This window comes from Ursus americanus, chromosome 11, assembly GCF_024610735.1.
Source record: "Ursus americanus isolate L20-20 chromosome 11, mUrsAme1.1.p, whole genome shotgun sequence".
NCBI classification, from domain to species: domain Eukaryota; kingdom Metazoa; phylum Chordata; class Mammalia; order Carnivora; family Ursidae; genus Ursus; species Ursus americanus.
Window position 1 is genome coordinate 43,003,004 of NC_142137.1, and position 14,575 is coordinate 43,017,578.

General features: G+C 34.8%; 1 protein-coding gene across 4 annotated transcripts in view; it reads left to right on the top strand.

The window, feature by feature from the left end:
• LAMA2 (laminin subunit alpha 2) overlaps positions 1 to 14,575 on the top strand; it is a 599,838-nt gene that overhangs the window by 263,167 nt on the left and 322,096 nt on the right. For all 4 annotated transcript variants that reach the window (XM_087865477.1, XM_087865478.1, XM_045805578.2 and 1 more), the window contains exon 10: positions 3,752 to 3,912. In XM_087865477.1, coding sequence (XP_087721603.1) covers positions 3,752 to 3,912 — 161 coding nt within the window. The remainder of the gene's footprint in view (positions 1 to 3,751; positions 3,913 to 14,575) is intronic.

The window sequence follows — 14,575 nt, forward strand, 5'->3', positions numbered from 1 at the left end:
CTTAGTCTGAGTAACCAGATAGGGGAAATGGTATTTTATGGCGTTAACATGATTACCAGAAAACTAATTACTTTTGGTATAAGGTGGGTTTTCCCCATAGATTTGTAAGAGCTCTTTAAATATTAAAAACAACAACCATACGTTAAATTTGTTATAAACATTCTAGATTTTGTGTCTCACTATTGTTAAGATTTTTTAATATATGAAACTTTAAATTTTTTATATAATCACCTATTACAACTTAGAAAACTTCTTCAGCTTTAATAAGACATTATGTCAAAATTATTATATTTTAATATTTTAATTGAATTTCTGATATGCCTTTAGAATTCTAAAACTCATCTATACCAAGATCAGACAAATGTATTCATTTTCTTAATTTTTATTATTTCACTTTTTGATACTTATTCCTTAGTCAGTATGGAATTTGGTATATTTTATAAAGTGTGTGTCTAGCTTTATTTTGTTTTTCCAGTAGTCTCTTATAAATTGATCTATATTTAATACAATTTTTTCATTAAACATATTAAGTATATTTATTTTATATTCCTTATCTCTTAGCAGCATTCTCTGTCACCTATATGATCCTAATCCTGGGGGTTAATTTTTCTGCTAAGTTATTCATTGGGGCCTTATTTTCTTGTGTGTTCCATGATTGTGTGTGTGTGTGTGTGTGTGTGTGTGTGTGTGTGTGCACAGATGTACATGTTTGTGTACGTGTCCTAGTTTATCCTTTCAGGACTGTTGAGTTTATATAATCTCTGATACAATCTCCGAACTTGAGTAGTATCTAGAATTTGTCTTTTGTTCCATAAAGCCATGCTCAGTGTTCTAGTCTAGTTAATCAGAGTCAGTCAGATCTAGGAAAGATACTGATTAAGGGCTAGTTTATTTCTTTAGAATCTCTTCTTCTCTCTCTTTTTTAAAATTTTGTAGTTTCTGATCTTCAAGGAATTTCCTTACGTTTCATCTGTCTCCCTGTCTCTCTATCTCTCCGTCTCTAATTTTATTCTCTGTTGTCAAATGTTCTGAACAAGACCGGGTCTTTGGACATCTAAATGTTACAACATACACAGTATTAACAAATGTTAAGATAGACATGGTGATTGTATGGAATACATCTACACTTAGTATCAATGTCTGGAGATTTTAACATGAGAAGTAAATGTTAATTTCTTAGAGTGCTTCTTCAATCTTTATTGAAATTATCAGATTTCTTTTTCATTTGACTTTGGAATATGTTAAAAATGAATTTATTAAAATGAAACAGTATTTAAATTACCATAATAAAATCTTGGTCATTATGGAAGATCCTTTTAATGTACTTTAGGATTCAGTTTGGTGTTTATTTTGCTCATCTGAATTCATATGTTAAATAGGTTTTGGCTATGACATCTGCCAGCTGTGCTATCTTAACAAACAAATTAATTTCTCTGTGCCTTAGTTTCCTCGTTTGTAAAATAGGAAACAAAATAGTGTTTACCTCATTTTGAGGTTTTGAGTATTAACTGAATTAACCCATGTGTCATATGTAGTGCTAAGCATAATGCCTAGCATAAAATAAGTGCTATTTAATTGTAAGGTGTGATTATGTTTATTTGGTGTTATCTTTGTTAGATTTTGATGCCAAATTTTTACTAGCTTCATAAACTAAGTTACATAGCTCTCCATGGTTTAGATGCTTCATAAGAATTCAAACTTTAAAAACAGTGTAAAAACTAATTGCTACTAAAACATTTTTGTGGTAATCTTTGATTGTTTGTCCTCTTTTGATATCTTTGATTATCTTTAATGTTCTGTTTTGCCTTATTTTGTTTCTGTTTATTTTTCAAATCTTCCTTCTTTCCTGTGGTATTCATTTGTTTTTTCTCTTTTTTAAAAATAATTACATGAATTAAATTTTAATTTATTTGCATTTTTTAATGTATTTAAGCTTAAAAGTTAACTTTTGGCTACCCCTTTTTTTTTTCTGGATCTCACAAACATTGTTAAGTTCCTATCTTACTGTTGTTATATTCTACTTAGAAAACTATTTAATCACAATTAAGGTTTGATTTTCTCTTTCACCCAAGAGTTAAAAGGAGAAATATTTATTTATTAATTTTTAGACTGGTGGAATTTTGTGTAAGATTCTATTGTCATGTTTGATATTTCAAATTACTTCAATCCTAATTTATTACAACATTTTTTACAAATACAGACGTAGTAATTTGTGTTAAGGAAACAAGACTTAGATCATTTCTGCTTTGAGAAATTGAGCATTTTTGTAGATTAATGTTGAGCTACAATAGGTGGGTACATAGAATATAATGTGTAATTCAGCAATAGTAGATAATTCATGTTTTTCTATGTCTTTTTTTCTGATTCATCTACAAATATTTGAAGTGAGTAGGTTAATGTCATTCTCAGCCACTGAATTTTGGCCAGTTTCTCTTTAAGCCCCCAAATCAGTTGTTGTCTATATATTTTGTACTTAAAATTAGTGCTTCTATGTAGTTTAAATATAATAACCTAAGTCATGTTTTTTTATTGTGTTGTCATCAATGTAAAATGAGGGCTTGTCCTAATGAATCTGTTTTTTTTTTTAAGTATTTATTTATTTGAGAGATGGAAACAGAGACAGAGAACATGAGCGGGGTCAGGGGGCAAAGGGAGCGGGTGAAACAGACTCCCTCACTGTTCAGGGAGCCTGCAGTGGGGCTCAAACCCAGGACCCTGGGTTCATGATCCCAGCTGAAGGCAGATGCTTAACCGACTGAGCCACCCAGGCATCCCCTAATGAATCTGTTTTCATTGGATTCTACTTTGGCCATTACTAATATTACAACTCTATATGCTCTCTTAATGTAGATTTACATTCTTTTTTTTTTAATATTTCTTATCATTTTGCAAATCTTTTCTGAACATTACATGCACATAGCTTTGACAGAAGCATAAGACCATGAACTCATTTACATATGATTAACATGTGGGTTTGACATTCTTCCTCTCATTCTGCTGTGTGCTTTCCCCTTGTAATGTTCCTTTGCTTCTTTCTCCCCTCCTTTCCTTTTTTGAGTGGACTATATTTCACTGATTTACTCTTATGCTTTCCCAGATTTGAAAGTCAATAACTTGTATTTATTCATCTGCATTTTCCATTTTTCTAATCAAAGAAAAGAATAAAAATTGTCTTTTGCATGTCTCTATTTAAAAAGAAAAAGTAAATTTAAACTGCTTTCATTGTCTTGTATGTCTTGTCCTCAAAATATCTATTCCTGTGGACTCTCAGTCTTTTTGTTGTTGTTGACTCAGTGATGTCATACTTCAATGATTGTTGTTTAATTTGGGGGTTAAGCAGTATATTTTTACTCCCCAGGTGCTTTTCCATCTCATGATAGTCTGAGTTATGAAGCAACAGGTATCACAGGTCACTGCTTATTCTTCAAGCATCATCAATCAGTTATGGGAATGAATCCTTGATCATCGTGACAGTTTTTCTGTATCCTTAGTTTTGGTAGACGCTTTGAGATTTTATCTTTTTTTTTTTATTCTTAATATTTTTAAAGATATGTAAGAGATGCTGTATTAGCAACTTGTAGCCAGCTTTTAATGAAACCATATTTCCTTTGGTTTTAATTTTTCTTTATTGATATTCATGAATTAGTGTCTGTGTCAAAATAGAATTTTAAACGTTACTATCATTAAAGCCTTAGGAACTGAATTGTGTGTTTGTTTTTCAGTTGTCAATATGTGGCTTGTCTTCCCTTAGGCCTGGCACCTGGGTCTTGTCATTGCAAACCTGGCTTCAGAGGCGTGAGCTGTGACCGTTGTGCCCGCGGCTACACTGGCTACCCAGACTGCAAGCCCTGTAACTGCAGTGGTGCAGGGAGCACAAATGAGGACCCTTGCTTTGGACCCTGTAACTGCAAGGTGCGTTGTGTATGCCAGTAAAGTCTCTTGTCAAGGCAGAAGGTCCTTTTCCTTTGCTTCTCTGTTCTGTTCTGTCTATTGACATTAAGCCAATTGTAACAACTTCTCCTGTAAATATCCACCATCTATTCTACTTGTGGTCCTCCTCTAAGTGTCTTTACAACCAGGTTCACTGCTTCCAAACATCGACCATTTGTCTAAAAACCCGCCAACTCAAGAAGGACCAGTCACCTTAAGAAGAGGTATCATTTATAGCAAAAAACACTTTCCCCCCATGACCCAGCTCTTGTCTATGAATTAAAAAATAGACAGCATTACAAATAGCAACCCTGTAAAACGACTATACACTCAAACCTACCATAGCTTTGTATCTAACTGAAAATAATTCTGCTGAGGGTTGCAGTCTGGTGTTTTAAATAATCTCCTGAGATTTAGACCCAGATTGTCTGAAAATACTACATTCAGATTCTTCTATTTTATCACCGAAAATGTAAGAAGCCCTAGTGGAATTGATTAAAGCCTCAATTTTTCCTCCTAAGTGTACTTTCAGAAATACGACTTTATTTGTTGTATATACTCAGCTAATAGCTCATCATGGTAATGCCAAGGGATGCGTAACAACCACAGCTTGTACACAGAGAGGGGAAGAGGCAAGTGCTAGTCTAAAGTGATAGAACTGATTTCCTTTAGCTGTGCTCATCAGTCCCAAACGCTGGGATTAAGCAGTGTTAGCTACATTAGTGGAGAGAACGTACAATCCATTGAAAAGCTTAGCATGCCATACTGATATAAAAATGAATGTTACTTTTTGTTGTTGTTGTTCTCAATCACGGTTGGAACTTTAAGAACCTTTATTAAATCATTAGTCTTATCTAGGAAGCTGTAAATTATATGCTTCCATTTGTTGTGTGTGTATGTGCATATAGACATTAAAGTATAAAACAAAAAGTATTTATATTAATGTGAAGTGCATATTTATCGGGACAAGAATGTTTGAAAGAATAAGCTAAATATTATTATAGTTACATAATAGGCATATGTTATATCATGGGTCATTTAGGTGCTTTTTTTTTTTGATGACTAGAACTACACAACTCCTGTAAACTGACAGAAAGTCCATAATCTATAGTAAAAGTTCTCATGTACTGGAACGTAGTAAATTTTCTAGATATAGTACATTTTATTCCAATATTTTTTGAAATGACAAATTGCCATAGCGCAGATCAAGACTGTGTTGCCGTCTGTGGGTGATCGCTTGTTCAAGGAGACCCCTGCTCTTCATCCTGTGTGTCTTTTTGGACAATCCTACAGGATTAGTTCATTTTCTCTAATATTTACCAAAACGTAGCTTGTGTGGATTTTATTTCTTTCACAAAACTCCATGGAAATCTCTAACTTTTATCAGTTGTTCAAATAAAGGACAGGCAGAGTTGAGCTTAAAATGGAAGAGAAGTCTCCTGAGTCTCTAGAAGACAGGAAATCAAACTGAAAAAAAGAAGGGGAGTGTTTTTATATACCTACCATTCATACACTGGAGATGTCTGGTATTTGCCAGGAAAGGGTAACAAGTGAGGGAGGGATGCAAGCCACGTTTTTTCTTTTCTTTGGTAAGTATGGAGGGAAAGGCTAGAACGAGAGGCTTAGAGTCACCAGCAGGACTCCGAGGGAAGCTCCCTGAGCTCCTGCCTGCCCCCCGCCGACTCTCGGCCTGCCTCTGTCTTGTACCGAGCGATTATAGTCCTAGTTAAGAAACATGCCTCCTACAAAGACACTTGAAGTTCTACACAGACAGTTAAAACACAAAAAAAGAGCAATTAAGAAATCATAAAAGAATAAATAAGTAAGTAGCATCATTAAAGGAGGGCCCTTCAACTGTGTGATATTTTAAATAGGTGACTATAACCTCTTAGATAAAACTAAATGCTTTTTTTTTTTTAGGATAAAAACTTGCAGAAAACAGATTTCAATAGACATCTGCATAATTTTTAAAATCACTAATAATATGCATACAGCAAGTGAATTATATCATAATATGCATGCATGTAATGTACTATAGTTAAGTACCTATCGTCTCTTCTATAGTCTCTTGTTTGAAAGAATAATAAATACCCAGTGTTCCAACACAATATGCATACAATTTAAATACTGAACAGATATTTATTAATGTAGAGAGAAATGTGGCAGGTCATACTGTTTTATGAAAACACGATTAGACCTAGGTTTGTCTGCTGGTTATTTGAAACAATACGAATCGATCGAAATAGTATTTAACAAATAATACTTCATTGAGCAGCTCAGGTACTGGAGACTTAAATTCAAGTAAAATGATATCAATATAAATGCTCATTTCCAAAATGCATATTAACCAATAAACATGTGCACATTTATTTGGTTACACTATAACATGTAATGGTTGTTTTTTTATAATTTTCATTAGGAATAAATATCGTCTTTACTGCAGTATATAGACATTTTAAGAAAGCACTTGGTTATGAAGTTTTGGGTCTAAGTATATTTCTATTATAAATTTTAAATGGCTAATGTTCTGGTAAGATATTGTACTGAGAAAAAATGGACACCACTTCTGCCACTTCAAGTACAAGTATGCTGGATGAAACAGAGTAAATAAATTTGTAAGCATGTTGATTCAGGAAAGAGAGGGAAATTTCTAGATATCAGATCCAAAAGGGAAATCTAAGTTAATAAGCATAAGCCCAAGCCACGCCGATCAAGGAAGGTCATGGGGTGGGGACTGGGAGGCTGGTCTTAATCCAAATATAGGTTCAAGTTGGGAGTTTTAATGGTCTCTCTAGGACTTGACATTAGGGTTTGGACTCACGGAGAGAAATTAATACTAAGTTCACTTACGCGTAGACTCTAGAATTGTCCCCTGACAGGCACTAGAAAATTCCACTTGTAAGCTGGCAGTGACAACAGTAACTTTCTTTCTCCTTTGGGGATCTAGGTGGGGAAAAATTAGTATGTAGTGAGGAAGCAAACACCCAAAGATGTATGCCACATGGGAACGGGGTCAGTTTTATTCTCCCTTTATGTTAGAATTCTTCAACAAGTCAGGCAAGTGGTATTCCCACAAGAAAGAAAGTGCAGCGTCACCTGATGGTGAGCTCACCATAAAGCAGTATACTCCACAAAAGGAAAATAACTACAAAATGAAATCGGAAGCCACAAAAGTCAGAATGTTTGTACACTAAGAACTAGAAGAATAAGATAGTCCGAAAGAATTTGTATAAACACAGACGTATATACTTTTCATATTAATCATAAAAATATGTGAAAAAATGTGTAATCATAAAAATAAGATACAAAGATAAAAGAATTAAAAAGAATAGGAAAAAACCAGGGCAAAATAGGGCCCTATATTAAAATAAATAAGCAGCTTTGGAAAAGAAGTCAATATCATTTACTTCTAGAAATAAAAATTGTATGTAATTGAAGTTTAAAATTCAGTGAATGGTCTGAGCAAAAGATTAGAAACTGCTTAAGAGAGAATTAGAAATGTAGACCTGAAGAAATTACCTATTAACTGACATAGGGCGGTAAAGAAATGAAAATATGAGATGCTAAGTGGCACGGCTCAAAGAAGGATAAACTGGACAAAAGGAGCAGGAATCGCCGAAGAAGAGACTAGATAAAAATAGGTGAGCAAGAATATCCAAAAATGATGGAGCGAAGAGTTGTTAAGAATTAAAGAAAATTCAACATTTTCTGTTTGAAGAAGAAAAAAGAAATCTACCACCAAAGCTCCTAGCAGAAAATTTGCCCATGAGTTAAGATTGAGTGAAGAAGTGTTAAATGTATTAGATACATTTCTATTGTGTATGTCATATCATATGTACTAGAGACAAATATGTATCATATGTGCAAGAGACAAGTATCAGGTCACTGTGTGTGTTTATCATTCTCAGTCCAACTGCACTGAAAACACTGCTTGATGATGTACATACTTCAGCAAGAAGGATATTGAAACCAGAAGAGAGTTCCACTGGCTTGAAGAATGCAAGCCTCAGTTTAAAAAAGCAATAGAATTTCTATATGTCAGTGATAAACAATTGGAAAATGTAATGAAAATATTTAGAATAGCAACAAAAACTATATGATACCTAAAAATAAGTATTTTTAAATGGAGATACTTTTTAAGAAGGTTATTGAAGAACATAAGATAAAATTTTAAATGGGGAGATAATCAAATCCTGGGGAAAACCTGGAGAAGTGGAAATGTTTACGGCTGCTGTCATTTGGGTAAATTAGTACTACGACCTTAGAAGGACAGTAAGGTATCGTATCTGGTATCGTTAAGATGATGCAGTCTTGTCACTCAGCAACTCCACATCTAGACATTCATGCTAAAGACACTTGTACAATGTGGAGAAAGAAACCAAGAGAAGATTTTCACCACATACCTACTTGTTCTGATAAAAATTAGAAAAAATCGAAATATCCATACATCAGTAAGAAAAATGATGTGCAATATATTCATAAAACTTGATACAAGGAACAGTTCCAGTGAATGAAATAGGTCCTCATGTCTAACCATTGATAAATTTCAGAAACTTTAGTTGAGGTGAGGAAAACCGATGTCATTATACGGTCATTTGTGTGAATTTGTAAGATATAAAACATTTATATTGTGTGGACACACACATATATAAATTAAAATTTTTTAAAAACACTGATATGATATGTACTAATTTCAGAAGAATAGTTAACTCTAGAGAAAAGGGGGAAGGACTAAGATAGAAGTGAAGTGAGATTCAAATGTGCCTAAATATTCCTTTAAAAATACATCTGAGGCACACATGGAAAAATGTTAATATTTTTTAACCTCCTGGTTATGGGTAATAGATAATTGTCATATGTACTTTTCTGGCACTTTAAAGTAATTCCTAATTTAAAATTTCTTTAATCAAAGGAAAAAAATATTTCCTACTTTGAAAAGAGGTAAATGAAATTAATATGTATCAGCTACTACCAATTTTACACATAGATTTTTCTATTATATCCTTGTTTAGACAATGATATTAATGAACATCATCCTCATTATATTTCAAAATAAGAAAACAACGCTAGCTCGAGACATGAAAATACTTACTAATTTTTATGCATTATGAACATTTTTAAAATTCCTCTATCTTCTTGTGAATTACCAGAAGCAAGCATTCTCAGATGTATAAGTCAGTTGAATGTAAATGCTCTTCAGACTCTTGGTATTTATTTTAAGTACCACATGCTAGAACTTGGCTCTTTTGAAGTTTGGTGTCGTGTTATCCATTCAAAGGCCATTGGATTGCAGACTCTGATACATAATATAAACTGACCTTGATCTACATTGGAACATGTGCTTTTATTTTATCAAAGTCTTATAATAGAAAGATAAATAGTGAAGTAAAAGATTAGAAATCAAAGTGTATTTTCATCGTGCTTAGCTTTGGGTTTTTTACTGCACTTCCCATTAGGTCCTTACTGGCCCACAAGCTTATGTGATCTGGCCTTGGGTTATCTTGCTAGAATGTTCTGGAGCTTCAGTCCCTATCTTCCAGCCTGGCTTACATTCCTTGGAGGCACCAAGCTCTTTCTGGAATTTCAGAGTCTATTTAGATGGGTGAGAAAACCTCACCGCTGGCTTTGCCCTTTGCTTAGCTACACGGTTTCCAAGGCACATCTCCACTTTCTTAGCAAAGTTGGGATCCAAGATCCCCTGATAGAAATCATTCTCCTGCCGTAATCACTTGTAACATCTTTGTCTTTTCCTTTATTATCTTTTCACAACTTGCAATCTATTTAATGTCAATCTCACTTCTCTTATTTATTTTCTTCATCGATCAATAAGAAGCTGACAGTGACTCATACATAAAAAAGAACAAAGAAAGAAAATGAAACAATTGTGAAGATTTGAAAGTCACTTAAATTGGCTGATTCATGTTTCTTGATCTATAAAATGATAATATTCAATCTTTCTTGCCTAACTCTCAATGGGTGTAAGTGTAACATCAAAGCCTTGTGCAAGTATAAGGGATAATCATAAATACCTACTAATTACTTTTTCTGTTTATTTATATTTCTTTTTACAAGTAGAGGTAAGTTTCCACTCTTTTCCTCTAATAAGATTTTCATGGTATGTGCTAAGATTTTTATTGTTTTTGCATTTCCCTTTTTCCCATTTGTATACAGGAATGATCGCCTCATTAACTTGTTAGGCTTGAACCCTAGGCATTTCTACAAAAGTGATTCAATTTATATATTTGATCCTGAATTTAAATTACAGATGTAAATTTTTTAGCATGAAAAGTGCATCCCGGAATCTGTCTCTTGCAACAGCGACAGTTCAGAAATATTATGTTAATCAATTTTTTAATAGTAAAAGCTATACTTGTGCAAAGTGAGAACTTCTTTTCTTCTATTTCCTTCTCTCTTCCTAACCACCAACTACTTATTATTTAGCTGTGGAACAGTGTATTTAAAGAGCAAGCGCTCAACAAATACTGCTAATTAGCTAATTATCCTTCTTTTGTTAACTCCTTTTAATACTTGGATGCATTAGAATGAAGGCCATACAGAGGAAAATCTGTAATCGACTACAAACGCCCCAAGAAACAGGCATGACCGAAACATTCCTGGAGCAATTACCACAAAAAATGACTTAAATGTCACTGGAGATACTCCGGGTAACTTTGTCAATAGAATTCCCAGTTGACTAACAGTCACAGTTAAACATGTGCTGCTGAAGTTGTACCTAATTTATAAGAAGGCGGCTTCCTGAGAACGGATACAGGGAACCGATCGTGACTCTATTTCTCTAGAGAGAGCCTGTGCCGAGGAAACTCTAGCAAAAAGAAAATTGGTGTCAACCCAACAGTATCTGACTTTAAGAAAAAAGAACCTAGTAAGGTTTCTCTAATTCAACTTTGCTTTTAGAGGAAAAGACTACCAAAGGAGAAAGGACAGTTATTATAAATATTTCATAGGGAAGGCCACAGCATATCTCCTTATCTACTCAGCTAAATATGTACAATAATAATATGTGTCTAAAGCACGCATGTCTCCCTAAGGGGATGAAAAGTGGTTCTAAGAGGGGTGAAAATACCATTTTCATTTTACGTTTACGGCAAACATATTCACACAGTGCATCTGTACGTAGAGTATATCTGCGGAATGAAGATTTCATGGTGAGGATGATTGGGAAAAAATAACAAGGTAATGAAATAGGCTCCTTAGGGGCTTGAAAATAAAAGCGAGGCTGGGAAGTGCTGGTCTAAAGTGAAGAGACACTGTTTATTTATTAATTATTTAGCATGGGAAAATGGTTGACTATTATTTGTTGCTATTATTTTAATATAACCAACCAGAATAATGGTTTAGAAACCAAGAAAGTGGAATATTTGGTTTTAAGAAAATATGGTGATATGAGGGAATATTAATCTCTAGAGTGGAAGTCGGGAGCATTCTAGAAATTACCTATTTCATGGGCTTTGGTGTAAAAATGACCAGTAAGTTGGTAAATTACAAAAAAAAAATCTATTGAATTCTATTAGACTCTATATAAATAAAATATTAAAATTACTGGATTGACAAGAACTGTCCATTTGAATGCTGAGAGAGAATAGATTAGACCCCCCTTTTGTTTACATAAACAGAATAATCTTCGAAAATTTTATTAAATTATGTGTTAACTCTTTTTGAAGTTGATCAGTACAAAGAAGTAATAGAATGATAGCTAAAGGAGAGAGAAATCTCATGACTGAAGGAGCATTTGGGCTGGAAGTTGCAAGCTCACCATTATTAGGTATTTAGGAGCCATTCCTTTGACACCTGTCTTATTTTTCCTTCAGAGGCATGGAGGACTCTGGAAATGAATCTGGCGTCTGACTCACAGCACGTCCTCAGTAACCCTTTTGGGGCAGTGACTTCCTTTTGCCTTGCAGTATACTTATTTGTCCATACTCTTACTTCCTTTGCCATAATCCTCCTGAACATCTTTATATTCCCTCAGGCATCTCGAATAATGCTTTATGTGTAGTAGATCACCTTTGATTTGATGAATGAGTGAGTAATAATAGCAAATAAGGGAATAGTGAAAAATAATGTAGACAGCTTATATTAATAATTTGATACTGACAGCATAGTAAATTAAATTGCTCAAGGAACTGACCCATAAAGCAGATGATTCATTCTCAGTTGGAGAATCAAAAATTTAAGTCCGGACCATTCATATCAAAAGGATCTTCCAAAAATGAATCAGGAAGATAATCATAGCTGCTTCATGTATGACATTGTTGATGAAACACAAAGAAGTTTTGAAAAAGCAATTATGTACCTTGGAAGCCGTACAAAAAAAATTGAGAACCAAGCTGCCGAGATTGTGTATGTTAGCAAACTACTAGAAGGTGGGGAACTTGTCTCTATGAAGGTTCAGTATAAGTCCTGGAACATTATGCCTTTGTGTTTGAATTGTGCCACTCTAAAATATATTAAATATCAGACTGTGATGTTTTCACTGTCTTGAAGCTAATATCATTTGAAAGAAAACTTTAGAAACAATCCTTAAATAAGAAATCACTTAGATATACTCTCTTAAGGGAGATTGGAAAAGGAGAAAGGGGGGCGCCTGGGTGGCTCAGTTGTTAAGCGTCTGCCTTCGGCTCAGGGCGTGATCCCGGCGTTCTGGGATCGAGCCCCACGTCAGGCTCCTCTGCTGGGAGCCTGCTTCTTCCTCTCCCACTCCCCTTGCTTGTGTTCCCTCTTTCACTGGCTGTCTCTCTCTGTCAAATAAATAAATAAAATCTTTAAAAAAAAAAAAAAAGGAAAAGGAGTAAGGAAGTGTAGAACCTGCTATAACTAATTAATTCTCTACAAGTTGAGACATGACCAGAAAGCAGAGCTCTAGTGATGTAAAAAGATTTTATCCTCAATTCATCTTCCTGTCAGGCTGAAAAGGCCCTTTTAGTTAGGCCATGGGGACAGATATATAAGTTGGTACTATATGTACCATATTTACTATTTAGTTTTGGCTTAATATTTGTCTGTTTTAGAACCTGAGAACAATTAGAACCAAACACTTTTTAATCCAATGAACCTAGCTACCACTCACTAAAGAAAAAAATATGGTCCAGACTCAGGACTAAATAAGTAGGAGTCTAGAAACTTAAATTTGTGGCATGAAGCTGACATGCTATGCAATCGTGAGTAAGGTCTATGCAGATCTTATAGAAATTGATCATTACTTGTGTGGAGGGTTGAAGTGAGCATGGGGGGTGGAACAGGATTAACTTGATGACCAGTAAAAAGGTCTAAAATATTTTGGTTCAAAGATTTGTCACAACAAACAAAGCAAAGCTATCACTTTGGATAACCTGTTTTTATAGGTATAAACATCCTAGTATCTTTACCATGGTGTGTTGGGGGGTCCTCAAGATCACATTCGTTATCAGTGACTCATTAGAAGGACTCACAGAATTCTGAAAAGTTGTTGTACTCACCCTAATGCTTTATTCCAGTGAAAGAATATAGACTAAAATCAGCAAAGACAAAGGTGCATAGGGAAGAGTCTAGAAGAGACCAAGTGCAAACTTCCAGTTATCCTCTCCCAATGGAATCATACAGAGCGTATTTATTCCTCCCAGCGACAATGTATGACAACACCTACGAAGTATTGCCAACCAAGGAAACTCACCCAAGTCTTGCTATTCAGGATTTTTATTGGGAGGTCAGTCATGCAGATATGAAGCTCTCCTATGACTGGCCAGTCTCCAGCTTCCCCAGAGATCAAACGGATACATCATGACTCAGGGCCCCAGGTAGACAAAACTAGGCATTCACCATAAATGGCACTGTAAGCTGATAAATGTGGCCCAGAGTCGTGGGTAAACAAAACCAGACATTCACCGTAAATGGCATTGTTAGCATGAACTGCCTGGTGTGACCCCTGGCCCCAGGTACACAAAGACGTTTTTATCAAGCAGATAAAATATTCCAAGGGCTTATAGATTATCTCCCAGGAGCTGGTCCAGGGACGGTCTTTTCAGTTTAGACTATGCAGGGTTTGAGCACTCTAAGCCTATCGAATTAACCCTTTACTGCACCATATGGTGATGAAAGAGTTCTTTGTACCAGTGTCTTGCCTTTCTTAGACATTTTACCTGTTCCTGCCAACATAGGTGCATCAAGTCTAGTTCTTTTGATTTACCTCCTGCTGAATGACCTGTAATGATTTACCAATTCCTAAGAGAAAAGATCCATATATCAGAGTAGCCTTGAAAGTTCATTATGTGAGGGCTTAGACACCGGAAGCCAAGTACCAAGCGCAGACCCTAGCAGACAGGAACTATTCAGTCTGTTTCGAAAGAATAAATAATGACTGAATCTTCTACTCTTTGAATTATTTCTTGTTTCCAATCTCTTTGCTAACATAGGTCTCTCATTGTATCTCCCCCAACAGGTTGAATTTTTAAACCATGCTTCAAAATTTAGGTCAAATTCCATTCCTGTCACAAAGCCTCCTCAAGCCTTTGTAGCACAATTAGTCCTTCCTCCTCTGTGTTCCCATAATTTAATGAATTTCTCAGATGCATGATCCTATTCTACCTTGAATTATAGTGGACTATAAATGTATCATTTTACCCTGCTCTAGCTGTTGACTTTTAAAGAC